At 39.5% G+C, this 15,953-nt stretch overlaps 1 protein-coding gene across 1 annotated transcript in view; it reads right to left on the bottom strand.

The window, feature by feature from the left end:
• LOC109411327 (dipeptidase 1) overlaps positions 1 to 15,953 on the bottom strand; it is a 911,905-nt gene that overhangs the window by 12,824 nt on the left and 883,128 nt on the right. Inside the window, exons 10-11 of the mRNA XM_029870619.2 lie at positions 2,766 to 2,841; positions 2,492 to 2,630 (exon numbers count right to left, since the gene is read on the bottom strand). Coding sequence (XP_029726479.1) covers positions 2,492 to 2,630; positions 2,766 to 2,841 — 215 coding nt within the window. The remainder of the gene's footprint in view (positions 1 to 2,491; positions 2,631 to 2,765; positions 2,842 to 15,953) is intronic.

Here is a 15,953-nt window from a genome sequence, read left to right as displayed (position 1 = left end):
CTAAAGCACTTTGCCGAAGATTGTAACCCTTTAGGATACAAGTTTTAGTGTTCTGGAGAGTCATGTAAAACAATGTGTAGAGCAATTACAGCCAATCTAGATTAAAGGCTTGTAAATGTTGTACCAATAATTCCAAGACACTTCTTCAAAGACTCCAACCCTTTAGGATTTTATATCTAGAATACTACCTAATCATATAAAAAGATACAGCTAATCTAGATCAGTTTCAGCAGAACTATACCAAAACCAAAAACGTAGGAATGTAGTACCAATCAATTCAAAGCACTTTGCTAAAGACCCCAAGAATGACAAAGGGATATTCCAGGTCAGCCAAACTACTTTGAAGTTCAGAACTTCAGGTCTACACTCGTAACAGTAGCCATATCTGTTATACTGAGTAACGTTGCATAATCAACCGCAGTTACTGGAGCAATCTGAAGATTACTTTTTCATCATAAACCTTTGGGACATTCAGGGCCGTTCAAACTGTTCTATAAAAAAGTCCTCTAAATCTGCAAGAAAAACTATGTGTTTTAACCATGAATAATAGTATTGCATAATCTACAGGGATCCGCGAAGCTCTTGAAATCTCAAATGTCTTTTCAAGACACTACAGGGATATTCCAGGTCAGTCAAACTACCTTAGAGTTCAGGACTTCAGGTCCAAACTCGTAACGACAGCCTTATCTGCTATACTGAGTAACGTTGCATATTTATCCGTTATTACCGGACCATTCTGAAGCCTACTTTTTAATTATAAACTTTCGAGACGTTCAGGTTCGTTAAACATTTCTATTATGAATTCTTTCAAATCTACAAGAAAAACTTTATGTGTTATCACCATAAATGATCGGCGTTCAGTCAGAGTGGTTTACGCGATTTTTTGGATACTTAAAGATATGCGAAGGAATTCGAAAACTCTGAACTTTTCGTCATTATTGATGCAGATGTTTCGCTACATAAAGGAACTATAGTATTTCCGACAAAAATGCACCACATTTAACATCACAAGTTTTTGCAGTGCATTTTCCCGAAATCGATGAAAAACAGATGGTCCGGTCTGATTTAACGCCGACCAAATAATAGCATAGCATAATCTGCTGAGATCCGTGAAGCTCTTTAAACTGTTATCTGTAATGCCCCAGGCATTTTATTTTTAAAATTTTTTTTGAGGGTTTGAATTTATTAATTTTAATTCATTCGCCTCCAGAGCATGGCATATCATGAGTCACTTTAAGATAGTTTTGAGATATTACAGATCAACAACACTTCTCCGGAGACCATAGCTTCAGGTCTGCATTTGTGATAATGGTTATTGCCTCTGTACTTACCAAAACAGTTTGAGGAACAATAAGCGTTGTTATATATTTTTGGGATATAATGGGCTTGCTTACTGTTATGAAGTTGATAAAAACAACCACCATAGCTTTCATAAGTCTTACTGGACATGATAGATTACAAATCGTAGATTTGTATAATGAAAGAATTTATCGTTATACCCATAGACTTTAGGATCTAAACTCAACAACCGTTTGGATGATCTAGGATATCCCGACTGCTCTGATGTTGTCTATAAACCTTTCAAAAGACTAACTGGACATAATAGATTACAAATCGTAGCTTTGTATGATGAAAGAAGTTACCGGTACACTCGTAGACTTTAGTATCTAAACTCAAGAACAGTTTGGATGACCTAAGATATCCAGAAAAAAATATTCTGCATAATATTCTACCGTGTATATGCTTTTTGATGCTACAGTGGTCAGTACTACAGAAAAACGTAGAAAAAACTCCATAATAACGTTTGGAAAAATTCCGGCTCCACAAGGATATTAGATAATTTGAATAAAGCTGAGTGAATACTCTTTACTAAGTATTTGTAAAGCCCTGAAGTAAATCACAGGAAATCTTTATAGAGATCTGAGTGAAGAATATTTACTCAGTTTCATTCATATAATCTAATGTAAAGCTAAGAAATTACAACAGACTGAGTTGAGCTGGTCACGTCGTTTGGAGGCCGCGTATAAGATGGCTGTTTGCGGTTGAGTAGGAAGACGTAAAACGTTCAACGTCCACGGGTACTGGAAGCGATTTGCCTTCCTCATCAACTGAATATACACACCGGGTTCAGTGTCCTTCTCTGTCACTCGGCGTAGATTCAACTGAGCAAATTATTGCTCGTCAATGCTGAAAAATGCTTTCCGATTGAAATTAAAACTGGAAAATTTAATTCAACACCATCGGGAATCATTTTAATAACGTTGCTTAAAAAATCCAACTAAATAACGCCTCAAGTTGAAATTCTGTTTTTCGATTCCCTGTCGGTATAGCCTATTGATATCAATAGCCAATTAATAATGTAAACCTAATTACGCGACTCATTCAAAATTGAAACCATTTCCGCGCTGAACATAATAATATTCGATCGAAACCTCACTTCTATTCACCCAGATCCCCCTCCTCGCCCCCCCCCCCCCTCTCATGAACTCACCTGTTCTACTTGTTTGAAAACTCTAATTAAATTTTTCCCCGCCAGCTTGGCGATGTCCTCCTCGGTCCACTTCTCCGACTCCAGCAGCTCGGCGAACAGATACGGATACCGCGAGACATCCTCCAGCCCTTGGGGCACTCTGTGATGCGGTTGTTTTGATGTAGCCGGGAAGAGAGCAAAGCAAGAATGAGAAAAATAAGCTCGCGTGTAAATTTGTGGGATCAGAATTAAAACTTGTGACGTGGCCGCAAAGCTATTTTCGGGCCCCACTTACAGATTAACACCGTCGTAGCCGGCTCCGATGCCCACGTGGTCCACACCGGCCACGTCCCGGATGTGATTGATGTGCGCTGGGGGAGTGGGATGGCGTCGTTGTCGTCGTCGTCGTCGTCGAGAAAAACGGTTTTGCATCGGAGGGTGGAGCGGGTCACCGAATTTTACAACCACACGGTAGATGAGTTATCGTAATCCGTCGTCGAGCGGAAAGAAAGATAGAACAGGTAATTTAATTAAAAATTGAGTCCTTAATTAAAACAATTTGTTAATAATGTAGCAATGTTGCTTGTGCTCAAATCCGGACCAAGGACAAGTGTGAGATGGGGGTCATTTTTTGTTTGATCCAGGTGGCCAGGAAATTGAGGGAAATGAAAAGCCACTACAAGGCACAACGCATCCGGAATGAGTTGGTTTGTTATACCTGGGTTGGAAGCTCGGCTCAGCGTGGCAGGCAGTTGGAGGGAAGTGCTAATTAAAAGTTTTACCTTGGTTTACGAGAACAACGGCAATGGTGATGGCTTTTTTGGTTTTGGATGGAGGCTTTGAGATTGTGTTCGAAGCATCATTGTGAGCCCATCAGCAGACTGCTATTGTTGGAGAACAAGTACCGTAGTTGGATAGAACTGTTTTAATTTATTAGATTTCCGATTAAGTTTGAGAGAAGGAATACTTTAACTTTACAATTAAAGTTTTACTGAGCATTTGTTCTATTAATGGACAAGAGTTTAGTTTTTTGAATATTGCTTTTTGGGATTTAGGAAAGTTTTCAATGTTTGGTAATTATCAATGAATGGATTTATAATTTTACGGTGCTAAGTCAACAGTATTTCACTATGCCAATTGAACAGTTTCTCCAGTTAGCCTAGTGGTTTGGGCTGTCCCGAGCAGAGGAGAATAGCAAGTTAATAACTACGAAATCATATTTCCTGTTTTTATATCTTGTTTTGTTATTATCCTTTTGTTATAATCAAGCTATTGATATACATTAACTAAATTACATTTAAATAACATGTTTTGTTGAAGTACAAGTTTAGTTATTGTTGTAGTATTGATCCACTTATCAGCAATAGCACAACAGTAACAAGTTTTGAAATCACAACAACAATTCGACAATTAGCCGGGGCCCGTGGCGTAGTTGGTCACACGTTCGCTTCATATGCGGATGGTCATGGGTTTGATTCCCAGCCCCGGCACTTGCCATTTTTCGTCAGTTGCTTTTCCCCCGAGAGCAACTGACACTGACCCTCTTCTGAGCCCCATGGCTCAAACGGATCCGGATACCTGGACATCGGCGAACTGCTTCTCATAATGGACCCCCAATCGGACTGGAAAGGAACAACGACCATCCATCATCATCCCTGTGCTCATCATTCTACTAGGTAAAAAGTAGAAAAAGTGAAAGCAGCAGAAAGACCAGTTCGATAAAGTAGAATAGAATCTGGGCGCTGTACAAAAATGTAAGTGCAGCTGTCAATTGAAATTGCTCACGTAGTGCCCCAGTGGACAATAGAGCTGTAAATTAGGTTAAGTGATTAAGAATAAAAAAAAATTCGACAATTATGACCTGTCCCTTTGTGTTGTTCAATTTTTGTATTCAGTTAAGAAGGAAATTTCTGAACGACTCCTTTTAAGAATTCCATAAATAATTTTCGGATAAGCACTTGGAAGTTCTGAAGGAACTTTCGATAATTCCCTGGAGAAGTCTTCAAGAGAACGCCTCGCGTAATTTTCTTAGAAATTTCGATGGTAATTCTTCTGAGCAATTATTAGAATTCTTGGCAGAATCTTTTGGAAAACTCCTGGAGAATCTTTCGGAAAAACTCCTGGTGAAATCCTCAAAGAAGTTTTCAGAGAAATCTTAAGATGAATTTCAGGACTAATGATCACAGGAAATTCTGAAGAAATCCTTGAAGGGATTCTATGTAGTATTCTTGAAGAATTTCTAGAGGATTCATTGAAAATCCATGAAAGATTCCGTAGCGGAACTCCCGGAGAAATTTCTGGAAGATTTTTGGAGTCATTTATGGAAAAGTTTATGACCAAATCTGTCGACGAATTTCTAGAAGAATTTTATGACAAAGTCACTTGATTAACACATAAGGAGTTTTTAACGGAATCCGGAAAGAGGAATTTTAGAAAAAATATTGCCAAAAATTCTGGTGAAAGTCCCTGGCCAAGTTCGCAGGGGTTGACGGTATTAAAGTGAAGGAGTTTCATTTTGATTATTGTAATGTAGTGTTCTTTAGTGAAAGATATCACCTTTTTAACACTTTAATGCGCCTCCAACGGTTCATCACGAACCGGCTGCTGCAGATGGAATATGGCTGATCATATGCATCAGACATGCTCGATAAACATGGAGGATCCGCCGGGGCTCATTAGAGTCTATTCCCAAGCAATAGTTCCAAGTCGGTTGGATTTGAGAAGGTTTTGATGATCGTTACAAATCCTAATAAAAGCATTATCGGATTTGTGCCAGTGCCAAGTTTTAAAACCTTTTACAGCCAGCTGACTTTAAAATGTTGTTTGGGATCTATTTCTCACGTTTCTCGGTTGATTTTGATTAGTAATTTATTGATGTCATAGTCGCTTTTTCGAATTTTCACAATGGTTGGTCGTATTTTCTTTAACCCTTCAGCGCGCGCGCCGTTGTAAAAAGTACAACACTACCAAAAAACCTCGCTCGTCGTATTCAGCGCGAACGCGGTGCAGTTTTAGCTGCTTGATGGCGCGCGTCCTGGAAGGTTAAATGAAGCAATTAAAATCGACCGAAGAATCAATAGTGGGAAGAAGATTTGCAGCACTTAATTGTGCTGATAGATTCGAAGCTAACGTGCGAACACTTAAACACATTGTTGACATCAATGCGTTCGACGTGACATTTTGGAATAAAAAAACTGGTTGCTTTTTATTACTCTTATTTACACAAGTAGTGTATGACTAGGTTGACATTTCTGGGCCACGCTTGAGAAAATGACATAGTTTATCGAGGTAGGACCGATAGGACAATTGAACGAATTTGAATATTTTTCATAGTATTTGTAGGGGAATGAATACATAATAGTTGACAAGCAATCTTTGTTATTTTAAAATTTTATTGCAATCAACTTATTGACTGGCTTATTTTGTTTATCTCTAAAATGGTATTATGACACCAACAGAAAAATATCAGTAATTCAGTTACATGGTTTCTGTGGGTTTTGAACCGATGCCAATTTAAGCACACAAGAGATGGACACAGAGAAGTAGAAAACGATTAGCGAAATCGATTATATTTTAACACACGGAGTTCGACTGATTCGATGAAAAAAAAACAAACATACGACAACTGACTGAACGAGGAGAAAAAACATATTGAACCATACCACAAAATCAAACAAGAAGACAAATACAAACCGTGTGACCATAACACTACATAGGCAAATCCTGACTGACTGACCAATTGAAAACTTTCCAATCTTCTACCGTAACTTTCTGAGCCAGTTTGCAACAGTGTCTTAATGGATGTCATTTTCCGCGTACGTCTGGCAAACTGCTTCTGAAAGATTACGTCCTCTTTCCTATCTTCAGGTCTAGTGTAGAGGTTTCAACTCTATTCAGGGTGCAGCTAGAAACCTAGCAAAAAAAAATCTGGTGAAAGTCCTGTAGGAATCATCAGAGGAAGTTCAGGAGAAATTATAGAAAATTTTTTGGTGGAATCCTTGTAGAATCCAGGAGGAATATTCGACATAATTCTTGAATCCAGGGAAAAATCGGAGGAATTAAAACAAAGTTTCCAGAAAAATTGTAATAATCTGCACAAAATTTCCAATATCCCAAAAATTTTCAGCAAAACTGTTGAGCATTCTAAAAGTTCTTCAGTTTCTATGCTGAAAAAAAAAACAAAACAAAAGTCACAAATTGCTATCGACGATCAAACTTTTTCAAGTACACGTGTTGATTTCAAAACCGTGCTCCGAAAACAATTAAAGTAGAACAGTTTATAAATTACAGGTGGAAATCGAAGCTCGTCGTATTTGATAATATAGAAATAACTAAAGTTCGATTATCTTGGCACTTCAAATCTCTTAGAATGAATTAAAAGCTGAATATAGTATTTTTCGATCATTTGAAAATATTGCTTACGTCAGAGTGATGAACCTCATGTTATTGGCAGGCTTGTGAGACAAAGCGAATAATTTTATATAATAAGTATTATAACTTATTTAGTAACGAGTTTGATATCATAGCAAATTCTGCTCTTCCATTATTATCAATAACATATTAATATCAAAATTTGTTATTGAAATATTTTCCGAATCCACTGTTATTAAGTTTTTATTGAAACTAACAAAACAAGTTATTGAAATGGTTTCCCAGGAACATTTTTTTTTGTTATGGAATTTGTTATTTTGCCGCTTATGACAGACAAGTTTATAACACAATATGTTATGGTAATAACTTAGAAATTATCGATTTTATTATTCAGTTATTTTGCCCAAATAACACAGCTACTTATGCTGTTGTTATTCCCTTCTGCTCGGGGATAATCACCAATCCGGAGACGGCAGGTTCGAAAATTTTCTCGTGTATCATAGTGCTTGCCTCACAATGTACAAATTCATGCAATGGCAGGCAAAGAAAGCCCTTCAATTAATAACTGTGGAAGTGCTCAAAGAACACTAAGCTGCAGCGAGACTGGCCCAGTCCCAGTGGGGACATAGAGCCATAAAAGAAAAAGAAAAAGAATAATTGAACAGTTTCCAACGCGAAGCACTATACTTTAAATAACTGCACATTTTCCCTTTTATTCTCCCCGTCCTAATCTTCCTTCCCGGCCTTTCTTCTTCACCACTTCACACTACCTCTACTACTGTCAAAAGCATATTAGACCCTCTGCTGAGCGAAAAGACAGACAACAATTTACAGAGACGGTTCTACCAGACCCTACAATATTGAGACTTAATCAAGGGATTCCAACAAGTATTCCAACAGTAATTCCTTCTAATAAAAAAAAATATTATGTAGTTTCTTCCAGAAATCTCAATAGGCATTCCTCCAAAATTTACTAAAATATTATTTTAGACAACATTGCATTGACTATTTCGAAATAACCTCCATGGATTTCTTAACATGAGCTGCAAAACGGTGAGTCGATAAGGAGAGCGTCCAACATAAGCTCTGGTATTCACAAGATCCTACCTCATGCTTCCACGGGTCAAGCGATGACAAAGACCGCCCGGTAAGAGTTGTGTGCTTAGCTGGTAGTGCAGCCTGGACAATGTTGTCCTTCTGACTTCAGCTAGATTGAGAAGGTACGTCTGTTCACCAAGGAGGTGCGGCTCAAATAACGTCTGTTCTGGCATCCAGCGGCTGAGTAAGAAACGCTGCACCACGCCCAGCTAGATCCAAGGTAGTAGCCCCATCAGGGTGGTCGTTCCAGTGTTGGTTGGGACGTTAAACAGAACTGGCACGGTGACCCTCCGGCGTAGCTCCGAGTGGCTCCGAGTGTTGGCGTAGGCCCAATAAGCCACCCGTAAAAATCCCCATTGCGAATAACAAAGAAGAAAATACAACTCGATACAATCGGCAAAGACCCACGCGATGAAATAAGGACTACGATTGGAAACTTGGAACATGGAATTGCAAGTCACAGGTTTCGCAGGATGTGACAGGATAATTTACGACAAACTACATCCCCGCAACTTCGACATCGTGGCGTTGCAGGAACTTTGTTGGACTGGACAGAGAGTGTGGAGAAGCGGGCATCGAGCGGCTACCTTCTACCAAAGCTGTGGCACCAGCAATGAACTGGGAACAGGATTTATAGTGTTGGGTAAGATGCGACAACGTGTGATCGGGTGGCAGCCGATCAACGCAATGATGTGCATGTTGAGAGTTAAGGGCCGTTTCTTCACTACTTAGTAGCTGTATGCATGCGCTTAAAACTTTCGACAGGTGAACGCCGCGACTGAACATCGAGCAGCTGCGTAACGTATGTAGAAGTGGCTCAAGACTACGCGCAGCAGCTAGCAGTGGCCCTACTAACGGAAGAGCCGCTTGGTGCAGCTACACTTGAAGATGGCTGGAGGGACATCCGATCCGCCATAGGTAGTACATACCTCGGCTACAGCACTGGGCTTCGCGACTCCGAATCAGAGAAACGACTGGTACGACAGCGAATGTGCACAATTGAAAAACGAGAATAATGCAGCATGGGCGAGGATGCTGCCACACCGTACGAGAGCGAATGAAGCACGTTACAGACAGTCGCGGAACAGACAGAGCTCAGTCTTACGGATGAAGCAGCGCCAGCAGGAAGAACGAGATCACGAATCGATGAAAGAGCTGTACCGCGCTAGGGGACACACGAAAGTTCTATGAGAAGCTGAACCGCTTGCGCAGAGGCTTTGCGCCACAAGCCGACATGTGCCGAGATAATCACGGAAATATTCTCACGAGCGAGCGTGAGGTGGTCGAGAGGTAGCGGCAGCATTACGATGAGCACCTCAATAGCGACGTTGCAAATACCGAAGGTGGCGTAGTAACAGATCTAGGAGTATGTGCACTGGACGAAAGACTTCCGGCCCCTGACCTCCCAGAGATTGAGGAGGTGGTTGGCTGGTTGAAAACAATAAAGCCGCTGGAGCAGATCAGTTACAAAGCGAGCTTCTAATATACGGTGGAGAAACACTGGTGAGAGCACTACACTGGGTCATTACCTAGATTTGGGAGGAGGAAGTATTAGTGGAGACATGGATGGAAGGTTTCGTGTGTCCCATCTACAAAAAGGGCAACAAGTTGGATTGCGGGAACTACCGTGCGATCACACTATTGAGCGCTGCCTACAAGATACTCTCTCAAATTATATGCCGCCGTCTATCACCCATTGCAAGAGGGTTCTTGGGGCAATATCAGGCTGGATTTATGGGTGAACGTGCTACAACGGATACAGATGTTCGCCATCCGCCAGGTGTTGCAGAAATGTCGCGAATACAACGTGCCCACACATCACTTGTTCATCGATTTCAAATCGGCGTATGATTCAATCGATCGAGAACAGTTATGGCAAATTATGGACGAATACGGATTCCCGTATAAACCCATACGATTGATCAAGGCCACGATGGATCGAGTGATGTGCGTAATTCGACTATCATGGACACCCTCGAGTCCCTTCGAATCCCGCAGAGGGTTACGGCAAGGTGATGGTCTCTCCTCATTATTAAACCCGATATCTCCAAAAACAATATTAAAACTTCCATATCCAAACTACTTATGTTAGTCAAGTGGTTTAAAACACCACTGTCATTATCGACCCGACCTTCCTTGTCTAAAGTAAAGACACATCTTCGCTATTCCGAAGCAGAATATCAGGAACGGTTCTGTTCATGGTACTGTTTATTTTCATTAAAGTTGAACAAGGCAAAGGAATTTAATATTGTGTTGCAGTCTTACCGGTGGAACTGCCATCAACAGTGAAATGTTGTCCACTGGCCGTTATGATCGTACCGTAGGATTTTTCCACTCTATCATCGACTTGAGATGATGGTAGAAAGAGTAGACAAGTTACGAAGAAAATATAAGAATAGCACAAAGGGCCTGGGTAAAGTTGACAACAACGCACCTCTATACTTGTTTACGGATAGGTGCATTGCATTATGTCGTTATTGAACATTCATGAAGAACATGCACTCATGGAATATCTTTGATAGATTTTCACGTTGGTCGACGTTGTTGAAAACAGTTTAGTAATGAACGATGATGATGGATGGACTTTCTTATATAAATGTAGAAAGAAGTCGTACAATACTACAAATCTTCTTCTTCTTTTGTGACTCTACGTCCCCACTGGGACTTGGCCTGCCTCGCTTCAACTTAGTGTTCTATGAGCACTTCCACAGTTATTAATTGAAGGGCTTTATTTGCCTGCCATTGCATGAATTTGTATATTGTGAGGCAAGTACAATGATGCACTATGCCCAGGGAGTCGTGAAAATTTTCCCGACTGGAACGGGAATCAAACCCGGCGTCTCCGGATCCATAGCCTTAACCACCAGGCTAACTGGCGACCCGCAATACTACAAATAGAAACAATTAATCAATCAATCGACAACGTTTATACGAAAATAATTACTGATCAAAACAAGATTAAAAGGAAACCCCCCTCACTTAACCAAAATTGCAATTTCCCATCAAATCATCCATTTCCAATGAAGGCTTGTCAAGTTCCAGAGTTCAACCAGTAATAGTGCACTTTCATCTGTCAGGGGCCCAAAAAAACGAACACTTTTAGCACCCGATGACCCACCCGTCAAGCTCAGCCCCACCCGCCGAGTTGGTGCCAAGTTCAAACGAAGAATTTACTCTTCTCAAATAAATTATCGTGATTGGCAGTTTTTGGCGCACGCTTGTTCTTCCGTGGTGATGTGACCCGAACCCCGAACTGGCTGGGCCTTGAACGCGTGTCAACGGGTGAACCGTTCGTCTTTCATCGACCGTCGTCGTCGCCGTCGTTCATCAGCGTTTTTCGGCCAGCTTTTTTGATCTAATGGAAAGCATCGATTCGATCGAACGGAAGCCAAATGGCAGCATGATGAAAGGCAAAAAGGAGCGTTTTTTCGAATACGCTTTTATCCGGCAGCGACCCGCATGGAAATGAGCCGCCAAAGGCATTGAGCGAAGATTAATTGCTATCTTCGCCCGTTGAGCGAGAGTTAGTGCTTGTTGCCATAATGTGATTCTTGATATCAGTGCACTTCGTTGTAACGCCATCAATATACTTCGTTCTTTTGTGTTTGAAGATTGCACGAACCGGAGAGTTATTGCATGATCATTCTAAATTCTACAGGATCCAATACTGCTTACATATATGATTTTACAAAACTGATGTTTTCCGTTTTGTACATCACTGAAGAAAGTTTTTCCTACATTATTAATACTTATAGTGTTTAATTTTTGAAAGTATTATTGGCAATAATGATTTTAAAAGTTTAAAACTAACACATTTCTTTATTTTTTTAATGTGTGTCAGCTGCGATGAAAAGTTTTTCGATTCTCTTGTTGCAAGCGTATAAGAGGCAGCACAGGCCAAATACGAATACAGCGAGCAAAACTGATTACTATCGTGACTATGCAATTACTTATACTTACTCGACGAGGATACCTCTTCCGTGAGCCTTCGAATCGGATTTCATCGGCGAACGAGGCTGCATTCAATCCCGGAGGAAATCCGATCAATCGCAGACTCTTACACACAGAATTTCAGAACGATGACGACGAAGGAATCGAGCTCACCCTGTTATATAAACTTTCCTTTAAACCCCCGAGCGATCGCGCTGTTGTATTTTGTATAACTCGGTGAAAAAAATCTCGCCTTTTTGTACTCAGCATTAGCGTGGTGCTGACGGTGGTGGCCAACAGCGCGAGTTACGGAAGGTTAACCCTTTAGAGCCATATATGACCCCAGCATTGAAACGGCTGTATAAATTCACACATTGAATTAAACAGAATACTTTCTTGGGTAAAGTTGTTTCAAATTGAGTCCTTTATTCAGGAAAAATGGGAATACATATGTGTACTTGTGAATAAACTTACAACCTATAACAACCTGACATCATGAGTATTGTATAAAAGAAATAATTGACCTACCAGTTATTCTAAAATCTGAATTTTGGTATGGCTTACATTCATATGTATTCATTCAATCTTCGTCAGGAATATTAAAAGGTGATTTATATTCTAGGATATTTTTCTTATACTTCTTCTTCTTCTTCTTCTTTATGGCTCTACGTCCCCACTCGTACTTGGCCTGCCTCGCTTCAACTTAGTGTTCCTTTAGCACTTCCACAGTTATTAATTGAAGGGCTTTCTTTGCCTGCCATTGCATGAAATGGTATATTGTGAGGGTGTCCGTCCATTTGGCCGAATGCCGTTTGGCCGAACGCCATTTGGCCGAATGCCGTCTGGCCGAAAGAGTCGTATGGCCGAATGCCGTTTGGCCGAATCATGATCAAAAGAATTCAGAGGAAGTTTTTGACATTCTAACTGCCAATATGATTATAAGAAGTATTTCCTTCTTTTAATCATAGGCTGTTCTTTCTAGTTTTAATATTCAGGGATTAGTTGGCATTGAAACTGCCAGAATATCATCAAAGATTTTTCCTTCTTTGAATCATAGGCTGTTCTTTCGAATTATAATGAGACGGGGAACAGTGGTATGGTCACTTGGCTTCATCATTCATTTTCGGCCAAACGGCATTCGGCCAAATGACCCGGAACCTATTGTGAGGCAAGTACAATAATACACTATGCCCAGGGAATCAAGAAAATTTTCCCGACCGGATCGGGAATCGAACCCTAGGATCCTCTAGGTGTTCCAAACTGTTCTTCAAATCTACAAAAATAATGTTAGGTGTTTTCGCCATAAATAATAGCATTGCATAATCTACTGACATCCGTGAAGTTCTTGAAATCTACTTTGTCATTGATAGGCACTATAGGGATATTTCAGGTCAGCCAAACTACTTTTGAGTTCAGAACTTCAGGTCTACCCGTAACAGTACCAGTATCTGTTATACTGAGTAACGTTGCATAATGAACCACGAATATTGCACCAACCTGAGATCCACATGATATTTTTTTAAACATTTGGGACATTCAGGGCCTTGATGGCCCGAAAATAAAGTCCTTCAGATCTACAAGAATAACTTTATGCGTTTTCGCCATAAATAATATCATTTCATAATCTGCTGGGATTCGTGAAGCTCTTGAAATCTCAAATGTCATTAAGAGACACTATATGGATATTCTAGGTCAGCCAAACTACCTTGGAGTTCAGAACTTCAGGTCTACATATACATACAGGGGATGGCCAAAATGTTTGGGATAGGCAACTTTTTTCTCTCACAAAAAAGTTCAACAAGCTATAACTTTTCATAGAGCGCATCAAAAAATCTCAAATTTTGACTGTTTGTCAACCTTATATGTGTGCATCATTGGTACAAATTTGGGTTCGATTGATTAATTTTTCACAAAGTTAGAACCGTTCGCATAAAACACTATTTTTCAGACAACTCATTTTTGAGGTGTCATATCTCGGAAACCTGTGAACCGAAGTGAATGAAATTTTGAACGTACACAAACAATATGTAAATGCTTTACAAACTAATAAAACAAAATTTAAAAAAACTAGTTAAACATAAAGTACCTAAATGTTGAAAAAAGTTATCATGGATTGACACTTTTTGGATTTTTCTCGAAAAAATTTAATTTTTTTACATCAATGTCAATAAATTTAAGTGTTGATATCCAAAGACTTTCCAAAGTTATCTCTAATCAGATATATTAGAGCCTATTTAGATTGAAGGAAAAATACATTTAGTAATTTTTGTGTGGTATTGTAAATTTGACTTATTTTCCTCTATATGGGTAAAAATTTCAACCCGGTATAACTTAATTCGCCGTGACAAAATATTACTTTTTATTACGTCGTATTAAGTATCAATATATTGTTGATAAACGTTTAAACATTCATTCAATTCGGTTTACTGGTTTCCGAGATATGACAGTTCAAAAATTAGTTGTCTAAATAATAGTGTTTTACCCGAACGATTCTAACTTCGCGAAAAATTAATCAATCGAGCCCAAATTTGTATCAATGATGCACATATAATAGGTTGACAAACAGTCGAAATTTGAGACTTTTTGATGCAGTCTATGAAAAGTTACAGCTTGTTGAATTTTTTTGTGGGAGAAAAAAACTTGCCCATCCCAAACATTTTGGCCATCCCCTGTATCTGCTATACTGAGTAACGTTGCATATTCAACTGCAATTAAAGGATCAACCTGAAGCTACTGGAAATTGTTATAAACCTTCGGGACATTAAGGACAGACTTGTTGGAATCCCAAAATGGCCGCCACAATGGCCAACTTTGGCACCTACTCATGATTTCGAGCGCACAAATCTCTTCGTAAACAAAACCAGCGAACCTGATCTTCTTATTTGAAACTAATTACAAGTGAGCAAGAACAGAATGCACTGCTTTTTGAAGCTTGCTTCTTGAGATGTTTGCGTATGAAATTCTGATGCACTGTTGAAGCGGGATTTCAAGTCGTTTGTCCTTATGCCGTTCAAGATATAAGAGCTATAAGGGTCTGTCCATAAACTACGTAGACTCTTAGGGGGGGACGGGGGGGTCTGGCCAAAGTCTACGCTCCATATAAATTTCGAAAATTTTGTATGAACAAAAGTCTACGAGGGGGGGGGGGGGGTCTGAGATGGCCGAAAAAAAGTCTACGTAGTTTATGGACAGCGCCTAAGTTGAAAAGATTTCCAGTTCGAAATTATCGCAGTTTGATGTAATTAAGGTCACAGTTGATCTTAATAACGTCTAAGGTCACCCGCAGGCATTTATCTATGAAAATATTCAGCAATCCTTCCCGAAGATTCTCCATGGATTTTTTAGGATTCCTGCCACGTCTAATTTAACAATCTCCCGAGATTCCTGTAGGGAATCCATCCAAGATTTCTCCAGAGATTCTCTCAGGATTCTTCCTCGTATTTCTTCAAGTGTTCTTCTAAGGACTCCAATGTGATTCTCCCACAGATTCCACCAAGGATTCATCCAGTGGTGTCTTCGAGGTTACTCCAAGTAACTCACTGAATAACTGACTCTTGAGATAAATCAAAACTAAATTAATTTACTACCAGTATGAGCGCTCATTGCTAACTCCACAAAATTCACCGGAAATAGTTTTCCTTAAGGGAATTCTACAGTTTCATACAGGAATATATTCAGATATTTCATGAGCTATTTTTCCAAAAAAATTCAAAAGTTTATTTATTTAGGAAAATTTTTCAATGATTGCTTCAGAAATTTATTACTCATAACTGCACGGATTCCTGTGGAAAATCCTTCAGAAATTCCCAAAGAGATTCCATCAGAAAATTTTCTAGAGAATAAAAAAAAATCTGCCAGTAATGCCCTTGGAAATTTCTCCATGGATTTCTTCCAAAATTGCTCCTGGATGTCTTAAGAAAATCTTCAAAAAAATCCTTTCAGAAAGTCGTTTACAAATTCATTTTTAAATTTTGATAGAACTTGTGCTATGGAATTATTCAGAAATTGTCCTAGAATTTCAATAAGAACTACCTCTAGAGGATCCTTCATTAATTTCTACAAGAACTCCTCTAGAAAACCTTCC

This window comes from Aedes albopictus, chromosome 3 (assembly GCF_035046485.1).
Source record: "Aedes albopictus strain Foshan chromosome 3, AalbF5, whole genome shotgun sequence".
Taxonomy (NCBI): Eukaryota; Metazoa; Arthropoda; class Insecta; order Diptera; family Culicidae; genus Aedes; species Aedes albopictus.
The sequence above is the reverse complement of the archived record's forward strand: the minus strand, read 5'-3'. Positions and strand labels throughout refer to the sequence as shown.